The 17,847-nt window shown below is 41.6% G+C and overlaps 1 protein-coding gene and 2 non-coding genes across 3 annotated transcripts in view; 1 reads left to right on the plus strand and 2 right to left on the minus strand.

Annotated features, from left to right (window-relative positions):
• The window catches only part of LOC123666507 (chloride channel protein 2), a 95,442-nt gene that overhangs the window by 65,759 nt on the left and 11,836 nt on the right, over positions 1–17,847 (plus strand). The window contains exons 3-13 of the mRNA XM_045600590.1: positions 1,169–1,291; positions 2,232–2,360; positions 2,781–2,914; positions 3,277–3,433; positions 9,062–9,150; positions 9,792–9,913; positions 10,471–10,572; positions 11,221–11,323; positions 11,699–11,827; positions 16,614–16,776; positions 17,453–17,544. Of these exons, the coding sequence (XP_045456546.1) occupies positions 1,169–1,291; positions 2,232–2,360; positions 2,781–2,914; positions 3,277–3,433; positions 9,062–9,150; positions 9,792–9,913; positions 10,471–10,572; positions 11,221–11,323; positions 11,699–11,827; positions 16,614–16,776; positions 17,453–17,544 (1,343 nt within the window). The remainder of the gene's footprint in view (positions 1–1,168; positions 1,292–2,231; positions 2,361–2,780; positions 2,915–3,276; positions 3,434–9,061; positions 9,151–9,791; positions 9,914–10,470; positions 10,573–11,220; positions 11,324–11,698; positions 11,828–16,613; positions 16,777–17,452; positions 17,545–17,847) is intronic.
• On the minus strand, positions 11,983–12,064 carry Trnas-gcu. The gene has a single exon. It is a non-coding gene; the product is annotated as a tRNA-Ser (tRNA).
• Positions 13,642–13,723, minus strand: Trnas-gcu. The gene has a single exon. It is a non-coding gene; the product is annotated as a tRNA-Ser (tRNA).

The raw sequence follows: 17,847 nt of genomic DNA on the forward strand, positions 1-17,847 counted from the left end.
AAGTGAGATTTGGAGATGCTATTGACTCCGAGAGAAGATTTCAAGTAGGGCACAATGAGCTGCGGAGGCCACACCCACTGGGGACCAAGCTCCGCCCACCGTGGGCCAAGCCCCATCCACTGACCCGCCTGTCACGCCCCGCCCACTGACCACGCCCCTCAGCCCACGCCTACTCGGACTCAGGCCCCGCCTACTCGGGCTCAGGCCCCGCCTACTCGGGCTCAGGCCCCGCCTACTCAGGCTCAGGTCCCTCCCACTGGATCCGCCCACTTTACCACGCCCACCAGCGACACCGTAGCTTCTACAGACCCTCAAGTGGCTCTTCAATTAGGACTGCTAGAATAGTTGGTAAAAAATTTTTTTCAATCTCTTTTATGAGTAAATGGTTTCATCCATACCACGGACAAGTTAAGCAAGAACTCACGTCTGCAATAACTATCGTAGTTCTTATTCACTGCGCATACGTTTTAAATTGTTATTTTTTGTCAATCTCAAGTCAGCCCCCAAACACTATACAGTGACTTGCGTAATTTTGTATCCAGAGGAACCATTTTGACCGAATCAAGGTATGACGTCGCTGAGGCCGCTAATTAACTTTAGCTCTTTCGTCAAACTCGTCACCAGGGAAGTCCTGCTCCTCGGACTTCCCTGGTGACCTGGGACTTGGAGAATGCTTATTCTCTCTCAGCTTATAAACTTCGTTTTTATGATTGTCTTCAGCCAGCCAAAACTAAATATTTGTAATTTGAATATTATTGTTTTTTATTCTAAAAAATAATGTAATATTGTGCTATAATGATTTCGTCGTAGTAATTAATAACCACAACACGTCAAAGTTTACTTTAAAGTTAGTCTTAAACTTAAAAATATAAACAAAAAGAATAATGAGTCAAAAATACTAATGTATGTTTGCGGAGATCCTGTCACACAACAAATTGAACTGGACTTGCACTATACGGATTACGTTGCTCGAATATTCATTTAAAAGTATCCGAAAGCCCAAGAAGCTTAGGCTAACCGACTTTTACTAATTATGGATTTTATATGGGTGCATTACATATATAATCCACGCGACCACTCCAGAATTGTAAATTATTCGAAATATAAACCATTTAGTTACCTAAATTTTGTATTAACATTAAATGGTCAATGATATGGATACTTTAAGGATACCTATGGAGGCACACGTTCGCGAGACTTGGTGAAGACTGGATCTTCCTGGCGCTGTTGGGCATCATCATGGCCTGCCTCAACTTCGCAATGGACAAGGGCATTGCAGTTTGTAATAACGGTAAGGAAACTTATACAACTACACACTATATTTAACTGAAGTAGGGCACAGTAGAAAATATCTTTCTCAAAATCTGGAGCACTTAGACTGGGGAAGAACCTTTACAGAAGATCACGACACATTACAGAAGATCATAGTTAACGAATTGCTTTCACAGCCTTATGTAGTGTTCATGTGGTGAGTAAGGTGACCAGAGCTCCTGAGGGGATTGAAGGTAGGGCAGGCGTAGGGCCTGCGACGATTGTGGTGTTGCTGGCGTCAATAGGCTACAGTAATCGCTTGCCTAGCCGCCTTTGCTGACCTAGCTGTATTTAAAAAAACCCTCCAGATTTATAAATAAAACTATTAATTATCAATCTATAAAACATGTTTTGACTATTTTTTTTTTCTTCTATAAATTGGTATTTGATATGTACAACGCTTTCTATAATTAAGGCGATTGGAAACAAAAATTGCATGGTCTTTTGGGATATTACAATAATGTTTCGCTGTATTCCTTAATTGTTCCTAATGAAAAAGCAAATTAGTTGATAACAATTACAAAAAAAAACAATCCATCACATTAAAAATAATCTTTCGACTTTAACAGTGACAACTTTTTCAAGCTGTCTTTAGGATAATCAGGTAAACTAAACCAATGCTATTTTACGTATATTAGTAGTTTTATTGTACAATTTTATTCAGATGGTTACTGCAATATTCCTAAAATAATTTTTATCTCTCTTTTTATATTTGTATATTAGCTAATACGAAAAGCTTTTTCTACTTGATTTATTGTCATGAATCACAATCTGCCATGCAGTGGGACATTACTTGTTTGAATAATTTTAAGCAAAATATAATTTATAATAATTACTTCATTGATATATTAAAAATAACATAAACAGGTATATTATATTTTCATCGAAAAGTATAGGTGATTTTGTGTATATGTTTTCAGCCCGCATGTGGATGTACAAAGATTTAGCGACGTCAACTTTCAGTCAATATGTAGCGTGGGTGTCGCTACCCGTCTGTTTGATCCTTTTCGCTGCTGGATTTGTCCATATTGTCGCCGCGCAAAGTATCGGTATGTATACTATTTTAATTTTGTTTATTACTTTTTTTGCTTACTTAAATCTCTTCTATAAATAAATATATTAATATGTGTACCTATGTAAGCTAAAATTTAACTTTTAAAATGTATGTAAAGGCATATTTACCATTAACAAAGTAATGAAAGAAATTGGGTTCCAATATACTTCCTTGTAGAAGGAATACAAGAAATTCTTTTTTTATACTTGCTCAAAACACAAAACACGTATTGTAGTTTCTTTTTAGCTTTATAAAGCCTTTAGTTAAAACTTTGTATAAGAATTATTTTAAAGCGGAAGATCAAACAGGATTTTGTGTACTAAATAGTACCTAGTAGGTAAAAAGATTGACCAAAAAAAAGGAAAAATGATGATGAGTGAATGATGATAATAATCAATCTTTTCATTGTTTAAAGGTTCCGGTATACCAGAAATGAAAACGATATTGAGGGGAGTACATCTCAAGGAGTACCTCACGTTTAGAGCATTGATCTCAAAAGTTATTGGTCTCACAGCCACGCTTGGATCTGGTCTACCACTGGGTAAAGAGGTGGGTCCAAAAAGTTTTTTCTGTTTTTTTGAATTCATATTTGGGAAATGTCGTGCTCGTAACCTAAAAACATGAAAATTTGTAATCCAGTGGCTTAAAATCGTCTGTATGACATAATGAACATAATTTGACTAGCCCGTTGGCGCAGTTTGTAGTGCCCCTGCTTCCGTGGCTGTTACCTGTAACACAAACATTAAGTTGCTTACTCTAGGAACAGAGGACCGTGTGTGTATATTTAAAGACATATACATATTTATCGACGAAGATTTAGGCTATATAACATGAGAATGTGAAACCTCGCACAGCTAGTATTTACATAATATCCATATGGATCAACTAATTATATTTCCCCATACGTTCAGGGTCCGTCGGTCCACATAGCATCAATGGTAGCTGCCCTGCTATCAAAGCTAGTGACGACATTCCAAGGTATATACAGCAACGAGTCCCGTACTACGGAAATGTTAGCAGCCGCGTGTGCAGTTGGAGTTGCATCTTGCTTTGCGGCGCCTGTGGGGGGTGAGTTACTATTTATTATATTGAAACATAGTTTTTATTTATAAATAGGCCTCTTTCGCTATGTAAGAGACGGATCAGGGTTTAATCCACCGCGCTGCTCCACTGCGGTTTGGCGGATATGTTCCCTACTATGAGTACGGACGTTATTAAGGGTATATATGATAACCGGGACCGACAGCTTGACGTGCTTTCCGAGGCACGGTGGGGAGACCTACAAGGACAGACATCCAAGTCGAGAACAAATATTTGTACAAATACAAATATCCTTCCCGAGCCAGAATCGAACACCTTAAGGTAGAATATGTTTGGATTATATTAATGTTAACCTAAAAATAATATTACTGTTACGTGCTAGGGTTCGAAGGATTTGGAGAGAAAGACCTGCTGACTCTTTTCAAGACTTTATTCACTAGCACTAGGTCCAACACAAAGCACTAGGTTCACACACTAAGCACTAACGATGTCCTAAGTCGTAGCCACTGTCGTAGGTTTCGCTGGTACCACTCTTGATCACTAGTTTTCACTCTTGAAGTCGCCTCGAAGATCGCTCAAACTGGACTGCACTCGCTCGCCTCCCTGCGGCTATTTATATCGGCCGAGACGAGGCCCAGACCATTCTGGAAAGTTCGCGCATGTACCCGGTTTTCGAGACTATACTTCTACATAGTTCCACAGTAGTTCCTCTAACGCCATCTAGTATTGAGTAGAGAGTTTCATGCGGTCTCTGTCTTTGTGTGGTTTCAACGGTTGCCGCTAGATGGCGCTAGTTCCTTTGTGTGTTCGTAACACTACTCCCCTCTTAGAAATGCTCGTCCCGAGCATCGTTGTTACTGCCATGGTAACGCGCCAGACGGTCTATGTGTACCACTTTGTATTTCCCTCTTGGTTGCTTTTGAATCCTGTAAGTCACATCATTCAGTCGGGTAACCACTTTGTATGGACCGTCCCACTTGGTCTGCAACTTTGGAGATTTCCCTTTCCGGCGGGTTGGTTTATGCAGCCACACCAGTGACCCTTCCTTGAAGCCGCTCGTGTTCGATTTCCGGTCGTATCTGGTTTTTATGTTCTCACTTGACTGTAACCCATTTTCCCGAACCAAGGCGTGTATATAGCGCATTTTTTCCCTTAAATCGCTGACATAGTCTTGTACGGTATTTGGTCCCTCCGGTGAACCTCCAGTCAATAGGTCTACTGGTATTCGTAATTCTCTATCGTAATTGACATACGCCGGGGTAGCTTTTATGTTCTCATGCTCGGCGGTTCGGTACGACAGAAGGAAGAGTGGTATATACTTGTCCCAATCCTTTTGTTTGTCGTCTACCAATTTCGCCAAATGCCTCTCAAGGGTCTGATTAAATCTCTCAACCATTCCATCAGACTGTGGATGGTACGCGGTAGTTCTCGTCTTATGCATGCCCAAAATTCTGCACACTTCTTGGAATATTTGCGATTCGAAGTTCCTGCCCTGATCAGAATGGATTTCTAGAGGCACACCAAAGCGACATATCACTTCTTCGACTAACTTAGAAGCGACTGTTGTAGCTTCTTGGTTTGGTATGGCGAACACTTCGGGCCATTTGGTGAAATAGTCCATGACGACCATAAAATACTTGTTTCCCGATTCCGTTACAGGAAATGGCCCCGCTACATCAACTGTAATTCGTTCCCACGGTGCACCGACGTTATACAACCGCAGATTTCCACGGCTCCTGGTCTGTGGTCCTTTTACAGCAGCGCAAGTAGTACATTTGCGGCACCAATCCTGTACATCATCTCGACAATGCAACCAGTAGAATCGTTCTCGCACTTTTGTTAACGTCCTCTTGACACCTAGATGACCTCCTGATACGCCATCATGTATTTCACGGAGAACATCTGGTACTCTCGTTCTTGGGACAATTATCTGAAGGTGGAACTCTCTGCCGTTAGTCTTCTCCCATTTGCGGCAGAGTATTCCGTTTTGAAGTATCAGACTGTCCCATTGAGCCCAGTACGCCTTAGTGACAGCGCCAGTGGGTGCAACCTCACTCCAGATTGGTTTTACATCACCCCGTTTCTTCCACGTGATGATGTGCCGAAGGTCGTCATCTCTTTCTTGAGCTTCCCTCATAGCATCATTCTCCCAGATACCCAAAGGACTTGTTCTTGTTAGCTTTAATGTTACTTCATTAGATTCTTGCTTAACACAATGTTTGCAGTCTTCCGAACACGGCCTTCCTGAGAGTGCGTCGGCATTCCCATGCAACTTTCCGCTGCGGTGTTTCGTCTTGAAGTCATACTCCTGATCCCGGGCAGGGGGCGAAGCCTCTTGCTTCTTCAGCTCCTCTATTTGTTCCTCGATTCTCTTCATCCTTGCTATCTGGGTCTCCTTCTGCGGGCAGTTGAGCTGAAGATGACCCCTTTCGCCGCACTTGTAGCACATGACTCCATAACTTTTCTTCGTAGGAGCCTTGACCTCCTTAACTTCCTCAGAGACCTCGCGGATCTTATGGGTCTGCCTATGTCATGGCGAACAGCCTCGACCTCCAAAGCATGCGCCAATGCTTCCTTTAACGAGGCGTTTTTTTTTTGGAACTCTTTTTGTTGCTCTTGTAATTCTTGCAAAGCGCCACGAATTTCAGCCTTTTGTTGCTCTTGTGATTCTTGCAAAGCACTACGAATTTCAGCCTTTTGTTGCTCTTGTGATTCTTGCAATTTGAAACTTGTTTGCTCTTGTGATTCTTGCAAAGCACGAATTTCAGCCCTTTGCAGCTCCATTAATTTAATTAAACTTCCTAATTGAAGAGCCACTTGAGAGTCTGTAGAAGCTACAGTGTCGCTGGTGGGCGTGGTAAGGTGGGCGGATCCAATGGGCGGGACTTGAGACAAAGTGGGTGGGGCCTGAGCCTGAGTAGGCGGAGCCCGAGCCTGAGTAGGCGGGGGTTGAGCCCGAGTGGGCGGGCCTGAGTGCGAGTGGGCGGGGCTTGAGCCCGAGTGGGCGGGGCCAGGGGCGTGGTCGGTGGGTGGAGCATGATAGGCGGGGTCAGTAGGCGGGGCTTGGTCCACGATGGGTGGAGCTTGGTCCCCAGTAGGTGTGGCCTCCGCAGCTCGTTGTGCCCTTGTCCTGACACCTTTGGAGTCCTTGAAATCTTCTCTCGGAGTCAATGGCATCTCCAAATCCCACTTCTGACACCAGTTGTTACGTGCTAGGGTTCGATGGATTTGGAGAGAAAAACCTGCTGACTCTTTTCAAGACTTTATTCACTAGCACTAGGTCCAACACAAAGCACTAGGTTCACAAACTAAGCACTAACGATGTCCTAAGTCGTAGCCACTGTCGTAGGTTTCGCTGGTACCACTCTTGATCACTAGTTTTCACTCTTGAAGTCGCCTCGAAGATCGCTCAAACTGAACTGCACTCGCTCGCCTCCCTGCGGCTATTTATATCGGCCGAGACGAGGCCCAGACCATTCTGGAAAGTTCGCGCATGTACCCGGTTTTCGAGACTATACTTCTACATAGTTCCACAGTAGTTCCTCTAACGCCATCTAGTATTGAGTAGAGAGTTTCATACGGTCTCTGTCTTTGTGTGGTTTCAACGGTTGCCGCTAGATGGCGCTAGTTCGTTTGTGTGTTCGTAACATTACCTAAATACCACATTGGAACTTAAAAAGCCGACCGGTGGCGGGGTAGCCATCCAACTACTGGCTGAAACACACAGGCTGAAGACGGGCAGCAGCGTCTTCGGTGCGACAAAGCCAGCACTGCGGTCACCAACCCGCCTGCCCAGCGTGGTGACTGTGGGCAACACACATGAGTTCACATTATTTTTGGCGTAAGCTGGTGGAGGCCTATGTCCAGCAGTGGACTGTATAGGCTGTAATGATGATGATGATGATGATGAAAAATAATATTAAGAAATGAATACCTCACACTTAATAAATAGCCCCCAGCTTGATTAGAATCTTGTGTCAGGAACGCCTAACAGAAATACGATGACGCCAATACGAGTACAATATCCCAAGAACATACGGTAGAAAACAGATATTTTCTAACATAAATTAAAATTTATTCTCTATAAGAAAACTGACACGATCTCCAAGAGCGAAGCCGGGGGGAAATGCCTGTCACTATATCATATATATTAACACGCTAAGGCTAAGATGTTTGCCTCCCTTTTTAGAAAAAACCTCACAATTACTGCATTTAAATTGTACACCATTTTAATGAAAATTGCTTGCTCTACCGGCTTCAACAACAAAAAAATATTATTGCTTTTGTATTTGTAAATTAATTAATTATTAAAATTATATATATGACGGCTTTAATTTTGGAACAACGTCAACATGGTTTACGCTCGATAAATTTTTTGTACAATTTTAGGCTATTTTTTTCCTCAAATCAATGCGGGTGAAACCGCAAGGCCTAGCTAGTTAGCCTTTAAATATTTAATGACAGTAAATAATAAGATATATGCATCAATTACCTACCAGCGATTTCTAAGAGTCTTCAAACGATTCTAGAAAATTCCAGATTTAGTTAAAATTATAGTTTACTTCATTAATCACTAATTGTAGTGTTCTATTTGTATACTGTACTAAGTAGGTGTATGCTTTAAAGGTTATTTAAATGTGAAATTACAAACTGAGGTAGGGCACAGCAGTCATAATCCTGCTCAAAATCTAGAGCACCTCGACTGGGGTAGAGTACCTCGACCTTACACAAGATCACAGCTAAATTATACTGCTTTCAAGCAGTGTTGTGTTCCTGTCGTGAGTAAGGTGGCAAAGGCACTTGGGGGGATTGGAGATTGGGTCGGCAACGCGCTTGCGATGCTTCTGGTGTTGCAGATGTCTATAAGCTACGGTAATCGCTTACCACCAGGTGAGCCGTGCGCTTGTTTGCCGACCTAGTTGTAATAAATTAAATAAATGAACACTTTACAATCTATTGCCCTCATTAGAATTTTATATTGTATTGAGGGTCCGGAAACACAATACATTAGCACAAACGCCCAGACCAGAGCAAATATCTCTGGCCAATACAAAAGTTTGTTTTCAGCGGGGAATGAACCCGCGCCAATGCATCGACAAACGTCAAACATAATTATAATGAGATGGCATTCGCAGTGGTCACAATAAATGGCTTTTCTTCAAACGATTTTATATTCAATCCCCGCTCATAGAAAAAAAAAAAACTTGGTTGTCTGTTAAGGACTTGTTACGGACGATAGTTTAACGTGACAACATCATAACAAAACATCTCGGACGCATAGGCCAATCGAGTGGAAGAGAGATATGCGACGCAAGAGTACAATGATCGTAACGGGACAATGAGTCATCCTTTTTCGTGCATGCAGCTGGCTTTCATCGATTTAATAGACGTCACGTCAAAAAAATATAGGCCGAATGCGTTCTACATGGTCTGCGCGTTTGCATTTGTGTATAGCTTATTTCTGGACCACTGCCACAGGTGTAAATTCTGATTAATTTAGGATTGAAGTGGAATAAGTAGTCTTGTTTTCTGGGTAATATTTTAGGCTGTTAAACATCCTCATACAAGTCTTAGTGCCTGGAGTACGTCGTGTATATCATGTCTCTGTAAGTCGTAAATATAATCAATTTCTAAGATTTTGTTAATCCGTTTCAGGTGTCCTGTTCTCGATCGAAGTAACGACAACATACTTTGCAGTAAGAAACTATTGGCGTGGATTCTTCGCTGCGTGCTGCAGTGCAATCGTATGTATATTATAATTTGTTTAAAAACGTTACTTAATACCTATGTTTTATCGACAAATCTTCTAAATTTAGGAGAATATTAATACAGAATAATGTAAGATCTAATCCTAATATTTGTCTTTATAATTATTTGAAATTAATTGCTCTGATGTAGTGTTTCAAGTAGTCGCCTATAACTGACGGTTTGTGGGTTTGAATCCCGCTCGGGATGGATTTTGTATTTGTGCAAATTTATTTTTCCGGTTGCATGTCTACTCCCCCTGCTTCGGAGAGCACGTTGAGCCGTCGGTCCTGGTTATTGTAAAAACCTGATAGCGATTGTTACTCATAATAACGCCAAGCCGCGGTGGAGCAGGAGTGGATAAAACTCAAATCCTTCTCCTACATGGGGAAAGAGGCCCATACCCAGCCGTGGGTTGTTATAGGCTGAATGCGAATGCTAAAGTAAAACGCCTCCCAATTTTCAAAATGTCAGACATATTACTTTTAACCCAATAATTGGAGATTTATTATCCGGTTGATATTCACTTCCTTATATATTAGTGTAATAATAGAAGTGACAGAAGTCCTGTACTACAGTAAAATAGTCAAGTAGTCTTCCGCTAGTAGTAACACAGTCACCAACAGTGACGTATCGTCAGATGTTCCGGCTGCTGTCGGTGTGGTCGGGCGCGTTGCCGACTGTAAAGCCGCTGTTCCCCACTAACCTGCCGCAGGACTTCCCCTTCGACCCTCAGGAGTTCGCCGTCTTCGTGCTGCTCGGGTAACAAACACTCACGACATACACACATATTTACATACATACATACGTAAACAAGTGGCCATGCACGTAAACAACAAAATACACGCATCCAGAAGTACGTACACGCATGCGCACGCAAACCTGCGTGTACATGCGTACACGGTCACAACCACTCATAAAGAAACGCTCATGTTTTTGTATTGTATTTTTTTAAGTAAAATTTCTTTACACATGCTTGACTTAGGTAGTAAGCTGGTGAATTCGTGACAAAAAGCGTTGCGAAAATTGTGATCAGGCGAACAGAGCAAGAGAGAGAGAGATGCGAGCTCACATTTTCTTCTCTTTATCTCATAGCTAGTTACGTTTCGTATATCTAAGACAAAGTGCAGGCCTATTGCTATAGATGTTTTACTTTAGTCTCAGTCGTATGCGTGTGTGTGTGTGTGTGTGTGTGTGTGTGTATGTAAAAAAAGGACCATCGTTTTTTTTTTTTTGTTTTACTCTTCAAGTTAAATCGATATCATTTTATATTTAAAATTATTGTTAATTATAATAAGTTTGCGTTTATCTATCTCCAGTATCGTGTGCGGGCTGATGGCGGCTTTGTGGGTGTTCCTTCACCGCCAGTACGTGCTGTTCATGAGGAACACCAAGGTTTTGAGCAGTTTCCTGCAGAAAAAGTTAGTGTTTTTAAATATTCATTACTTTTTAAATTATTTCACTGTCATTTATATTTTAATTCCTGCAGAAGAAGTTGGTGCGTATTGATATTCCTAACTTTAACTGTAATTTTGATGGAATTTATCGCTTGGTTTTGGATGAAACCTTTTCAACCGCCTGAATCGAGTAACTTTATTACAAATATTATGACTTTTTCCAATTTTATGTTACATACTGAATTGTTCGTTTCGTTTTATTAAATAAATAAATATAAATAAATATCTTCACAACACACACACACGGTCGTCTGTTCCTAAAGTAAGCAACTTAATGCTTGTGTTATAGGTAACAACCGACTGGTATAGCTACATTTAATTATTTTTTTTCGATAAACATATTTATAAATAATACATATATAAATATATAAATAAATATATATATTACACACAGACTCGGGGTGGAAATCGAACCCACAACCCCCGGAGCAGAAAGCTGGGTGACTACACACTGCGCTAACGGGCTAGCCAGCTAGATTATCGATTACTAAAACACTTTTATTCGAAAATCGATTATTAACAGTTAATTATTAATAATCTATAAACACCTCAAATTGACGTCATTTGCTTACTGTTTTCATTAAAAATCATCATTGAATTAATTATTTTCAGCCGTTTCATCTACCCAGGCTTCATGACACTGGCAGTAATGTCGATCCTCTTCCCGCCCGGCATTGGCAAATATATGGCAGCCGATCTTGGAAACCAGGAACAGGTTCGTTACTGTTGTTCTAATCTTGTTAGGGCATTGGTGATGAGGCCACTACCCACCATAAAATAGGATTTTATGACACTATGGCGGCAAACGCTTACGGTACGCTTGATGGTAATTGGGTACCCTAGCCTATAATACGTGCAGCGGCTGGAGCACTACAAGCGTGTTACCGACTCTACCAGATCAACTAGTTCTGGATTTCTGGCTACTTCATCCACCACGGCACTGCAGAATTATTTGTCTGTCATTGTGAGATAATACATTTGCTGTGCTCTAACTGAAAGGATATTGGCAATTTAATGGGGGGGGAGAGGGTATCTGTTAAAAAATCTATATTTTTGCGCGTGTACATAACGTGTCAATGTCTGTCCGCAGGTGTTGTCGCTGTTCGCCAACTTCACGTGGTCGGACGAGCTGACGGCGGAGCAGGCGGCCGTCGTGTCGCACTGGCAGACGCCGGAGGTGGACCACTTCGGGTGCCTCGTCATATACTTCTTCTCTATCGTGAGTTTAAAAGGCCTACCCACTTAAAACATACGCAACATAAATAAGGCAACTGCAATTGACTCATTAAAAAAGAAAAACAAATTCAGACAGTATTTGAATATTTTCATGCATACTCAAAATAAAAGAAATGCCCTAAATTGGGCAAAATATTACGACGAGGATGGGATTCGAACCCACGCGTGCAGAGCACATTGGATTAGCAGTCCAACGCCTTAACCACTCGGCCACCTCGTCGCGTTGTTACTTGACTAATATATTTATTTTATTGAAGTTTTAAATACAAAAACACATATTTGATAGCTGTTTCAGTCGTTGACGCAATTGCATCGTAAAGGATTTTATGATCATTTTTTTTTACCACACACACAGTCATCTGTTCCTATGTTAAGTAATTTAATGCTTGTGTTATAACACAATAACCAACTGATATAGCATTTTTTTTTAAATATGTATACTCAGGCCAGAATCGAACCCGCAAGCCGCGGAGCAATAATCAGGGCCACTACAAACTGCGCTAATGGCTAGTCATACTTATTTTCTTTGATAAAATTGATTCATACTAATACACTGTAGTGTAAAACCACTGAATAAAAGAACAAAAAGATAGAACCTAATATTACAAAAGTAAAAAACCCAAAAAAAACTAACAAAAAATAAAGATAATTGTAAAAAGGTGGTCTTATCGCTTACTGTATATTTGTTAACATACATAAGACAAAATTCTTTACTGTAAATTTTTTTTTAAAATTCATCGTAGTAATAAAAAGTTGCAGTTTTTTTTAATAGACTTCAAAAAAGGAGGAGGTTACTCAATTCGACCGTATATATATGTATATGCTGTGTGGCTACGGCACTAAAGAATTTAGCCACCCCCTCTCTTCCCGTGGGTGTCGTAAGAGGCGACTAAGGGATAACAAGGTTCCACAACCACTTTGGAACTTAAGAAGCCGACCGATGGCGGGATAACCATCCAACTGCTGGCTTTGAAATACACAGGCCGAAGACGGGCAGCAGCGTCTTCGGTGCGAGAAAGCCAGCCCTGCGGTCACCAACCCGCCTGCCCAGCGTGGTGACTATGGGCAAAACACATGAGTTCACGTTATTTTTGGCGTAAACTTGTGGAGGCCTATGTCCAGCAGTGGACTGTATAGGCTGTAATGATGATATGTATATATATAAATATATATTTTTTAATGTATGTATGTTCGGGCATAACATAAACGGCGTCGTTTATGAACCGATTTTGATAATTCTTTTTTGTTGGAAAGGAGATATCCCTAGTTTGGTACCATCATAAGGAAATCAGGGTCTGATGATGGGATCCCAGAAAAATCAAGGGGATACCAAAAATCCGCATAACTTTTTACTGGGTTACCGATTTTAATGATTTTTAATTTAATCGAAAGCCGATGTTTATCATGTGGTCACATTTAAATTTCATCGAGATCTGATTACAACTTTTGGAGTTATCTTTTATAATGCGTATTTACTTGACCATATTTTCGTCTACCTACGTTGTATTACTTGTCGATGTAATTGAAGTCGGTTTTTTCGTTTGCCAGCAAACACAATTGTAATATATAAAATGAGTGCCTGTACCACTATTTTGCTCCATTCGCCTCGCCCGATCACACTTTTCGTAATGCTCTCGTCACGCATTCACCAGCTTACTCCCCAAGTCTAGTGCGCGTAAAAAAGTTTTACTACAAAAAAAATTGTCCAACTTGATGTAATTATTCGCAAGCGATGCGCGTACGTACATTTCGGCAATTCATTTTTGGTCAAAATACTAAGTTAATGGCAAAATATTCCGACGAGGATGGGATTCGAACCCACGCGTGCAGAGCACATTGGATTAGCAGTCCAACGCCTTAACCACTCGGCCACCTCGTCTTGCATCATCGATATCAATTTACGGTTATCTATAGGACTACTTTTACTTTTTACTTCTTACACGCCATACCAAACGGTCATAAATTTTCCATAAATTATCGTGCATAGTAGTAATAATGACCTCACGACTCGTACCAGCTGAGTCACGGTATTTAATGGGGAGTTATTTCCTCTAGTTTAGGTGTTGTTATATACACGTTATGCGTGTATACAAAAACTGCGTGCTTAAATGTCATGATCCTTGTAAGGTGTAAGTAGACGGCTTGAAGCGATCCCTAATGAATTCAAATGGTGTGTGTGTGTAATAGTGCTAATATTAAAGTGTATAGTGACTGTTAAGAAGGTCACTTTCGGGGACGCTGATGACCGTCCTGATGATGACAATTTTTCTGGTTAAGTGGAGTAAGTAGTCGCCCTAACGACAACGGTCGTGGGTTCGGCTGTTTTTCGGGGTAGATATTTATATTTATATGCATATTTAATTCTGATCTGGGTCTCGTCAATTGGCTTCGGAGAGTACGTCAAGCTGTCGGTAATGTGCTCTCCGGGACATGGTCGAGGAGACCCATTAAGACAGATACATACGGCAGAGTATCTTAGCATTGATATTTATTCATGATCACAAATGATACACGATAAAAGTTATAACTACATATTGTTACCTACTTAGTCTTACAAATATTCAACTCATTATTGTGTCAAAACATCAAAATAATGTATATGATTTATTTATGGGTCGTCTGGAAGAAATGGCTTATTAGTACTTATTAGTATGTATTTATTTTATACTTTATTGTACACCACAAATATATTACAAAGAAAGCATAAAGATAGTTACAGACAGTAAAGTACAATGGGCGGACTTATGGCTAATTAGCCATTTCTTCCAGACAACCCATACATAGAAAGGAAACTTATTATCTAAATTGGGTAGGTGGTGTAGATGTATAATAAACTTACATACAAATGTTTACATTCAAATACTTATAATAAAATAAAGAATTTGTAGTCTTTCGACTGATATTGGAAGCTGCTTTTCTATATTTGCAGGGCGCGGGCGTAGGTTATACTCGCACTCTTTACAATACTATGTAGGTAGTACTTAAAATGATTATAACAAAATTGTAATGTGATCCGATCCAATCTATCGTGTGGCATAGGGAGTAACTCAGAACAGTGCCTAGGACTTGCGACCCAGGTGTAGGTTTAAGGAGGCCTCCTTTGGGATGCGCATCAACGCTCACCTTCACTGCTCGAGCTATACGTCCCGCCTAGCCACATTAATCGTAATACATAACAATTAATTCGTTTGCACAAATTAATTATTGAACGAGTCTAGGTTAAGCTACTAGCAGGATACGACAAGTGTATCGTGCCAAGCCAGAGCCAAGACTGCCTTAGCGGCGGTTGCACCGTTCGTTTCGTACACGTCAGATTAACTCGAGTAATATAATAAATGAGGGTAGATGACTATCGAACGATGTGCTAGGTGGCGCGATCGTTGCATCTGTTGTTTATAATTTATTTCTAATTGCGTACGACAGTGCTATTGCTGACACGGCCAATCCTGACAATCGCACGACCTCGTGCGTCCATGTCGTGCATCCGCCAACTCGGCGTTACTACTCCCGACCTATACAACAGTAACGAGTGACATTAATAACTGTTCGGCCATTCCTGACCAAAACGCTGAGACCGTAGTGCACTAGCGGGTCGGGCGTACTGGGCCCCTTCATCCCTTCTTGACATAGCGTGGCCCGGGCGTACGTGGCCCCTTCAACCAGCTTACCAACCGTGGGTCGGGCGTGCTAGGCCCCTTCGCCCCTACTCTATAGCGTGGCCCGGGCGTACAAGGCCCCTTCAACCAGCTTACCAACCGTGGGTCGGGCGTGCTAGGCCCCTTCACCCTCACTCTGTAGCGTGGCCCGGGCGTACAAGGCCCCTTCAACCAGCTAGCAACCGTGGGTCGGGCGTACTAGGCCCCTTCACCCTCACTCTGTAGCGTGGCCCGGGCGTACAAGGCCCCTTCAACCAGCTAGCAACCGTGGGTCGGGCGTACTAGGCCCCTTCACCCTCACTCTGTAGCGTGGCCCGGGCGTACAAGGCCCCTTCAACCAGCTATCCATGGCTCGGGCGTACTATGCCCTTTCAACCCTTTACATAGACGTCGCTCGGGCGTACTGGGCTCATCCCACTTCTGATGTAGTCTTTCGACTGATATTGGAAGCTGCTTTTCTATATTTGCAGGGCGCGGGCGTAGGTTATACTCGCACTCTTTACAATACTATGTAGGTAGTACTTAAAATGATTATAACAAAATTGTAATGTGATCCGATCCAATCTATCGTGTGGCATAGGGAGTAACTCAGAACAGTGCCTAGGACTTGCGACCCAGGTGTAGGTTTAAGGAGGCCTCCTTTGGGATGCGCATCAACGCTCACCTTCACTGCTCGAGCTATACGTCCCGCCTAGCCACATTAATCGTAATACATAACAATTAATTCGTTTGCACAAATTAATTATTGAACGAGTCTAGGTTAAGCTACTAGCAGGATACGACAAGTGTATCGTGCCAAGCCAGAGCCAAGACTGCCTTAGCGGCGGTTGCACCGTTCGTTTCGTACACGTCAGATTAACTCGAGTAATATAATAAATGAGGGTAGATGACTATCGAACGATGTGCTAGGTGGCGCGATCGTTGCATCTGTTGTTTATAATTTATTTCTAATTGCGTACGACAGTGCTATTGCTGACAAATTTATTATTATCATTAGCACTATCATAAAAAATACATAAATAAATAAAAAAGAAGAATAAAAATACAAAACAAATACAAAGTGGTGTACAATAAAGTATAAATAGTTAAACAGAAGACCCCCCCCCCCCCCAGTTCTTCCTGAGCCTGGTGTCGTGCACGCTGCCGGTGCCCGCGGGTATCTTCGTGCCCGCCTTCAAGATGGGCGCGTCGCTGGGCCGCTTCACCGGGGAGGTCATGCACTACTTCTGCCCGCTGGGCGTGGCCTACGGGGGGCACGTGCAGAAGATCTTACCGGGTGAGTGTGTGTGTGTGGGTTTTGGGGGTGCGCTCGTGCACAATTATAATTCTTTTTAATACAGTTTTTATACTGTGTTGCTACGGTACTAAAAAATATAGCCTCCCCCTCTCTTCCCGTGGGTGTCGTAAGAGGCGACTAAGGGATAACACAGTTCCGCTACCACCTTGGAACTTAAAGCCGACCGATGGCGGGATAACCATCCAGCTGCTGGCTTTGAAACACAGGCCGAAGACGGGCAGCAGTGTCTTCGGTACGACAAAGCCGGTACTGCGGTCACCAACCCGCCTGCCCAGCGTGGTGACTATGGGCAAAACACATAAGTTCAAGTTATTTTTAGCGTAAACTTGTGGAGGCTTATGTCCAGCTAGTGGACTGTATAGGCTGTAATAATGATGATGATAACAGTTTTTATATAGATTGAACAATTTAAATATTTGCCCAGGCTTGATGCAGGCAAGCGAAACGAAAATAAACAATGTATACTGCATACCTTTTCTAAGCTATGGGCAAAAAATCAGTCAAATATAAACTTTAGTTTAGAAACAAGATAGGTTTATTTACAACTAAATTTCAATTACTTTTACAATTGTTATACTATAAGTGATTAAATTTATTGCGTCTCCCTTGTAGTATCTATACATAATAATCATTAATGAAAGTTTACTAATTCCAGGAGGCTACGCTACAGTGGGCGCCGCGGCTTTCACCGGAGCGGTGACACACACCGTCTCCACTATCGTTATATGTATCGAGATGACGGGACAGGTAAACATTTATATATTATCTTTTTTATACAACTAACAGTATTATTTAGCTGTGATCTTCTGTAAGGTTGAGGTACTACCCCAGTCGGACTGCTCCCATTTTGAGCAGGATATTTCACAGGAGTCCTTCGATTGCTTGTTTCGCGCTTATCTTTTCCTCCTTTAACTTTTAGAAAAAAGAAAACTTGTTTATTGGCCATTAACATAAACAGTTTACAGTTTATAAAAAAGAAGTAATGAAAAAATCTAATACATAAAATTCTCGTGTTATGGTGTTAAACATTGAACTCCTCCGAAAAGGCTC

The sequence above is a fragment of the Melitaea cinxia genome, chromosome 26, assembly GCF_905220565.1.
Source record: "Melitaea cinxia chromosome 26, ilMelCinx1.1, whole genome shotgun sequence".
Taxonomy (NCBI): Eukaryota; Metazoa; Arthropoda; class Insecta; order Lepidoptera; family Nymphalidae; genus Melitaea; species Melitaea cinxia.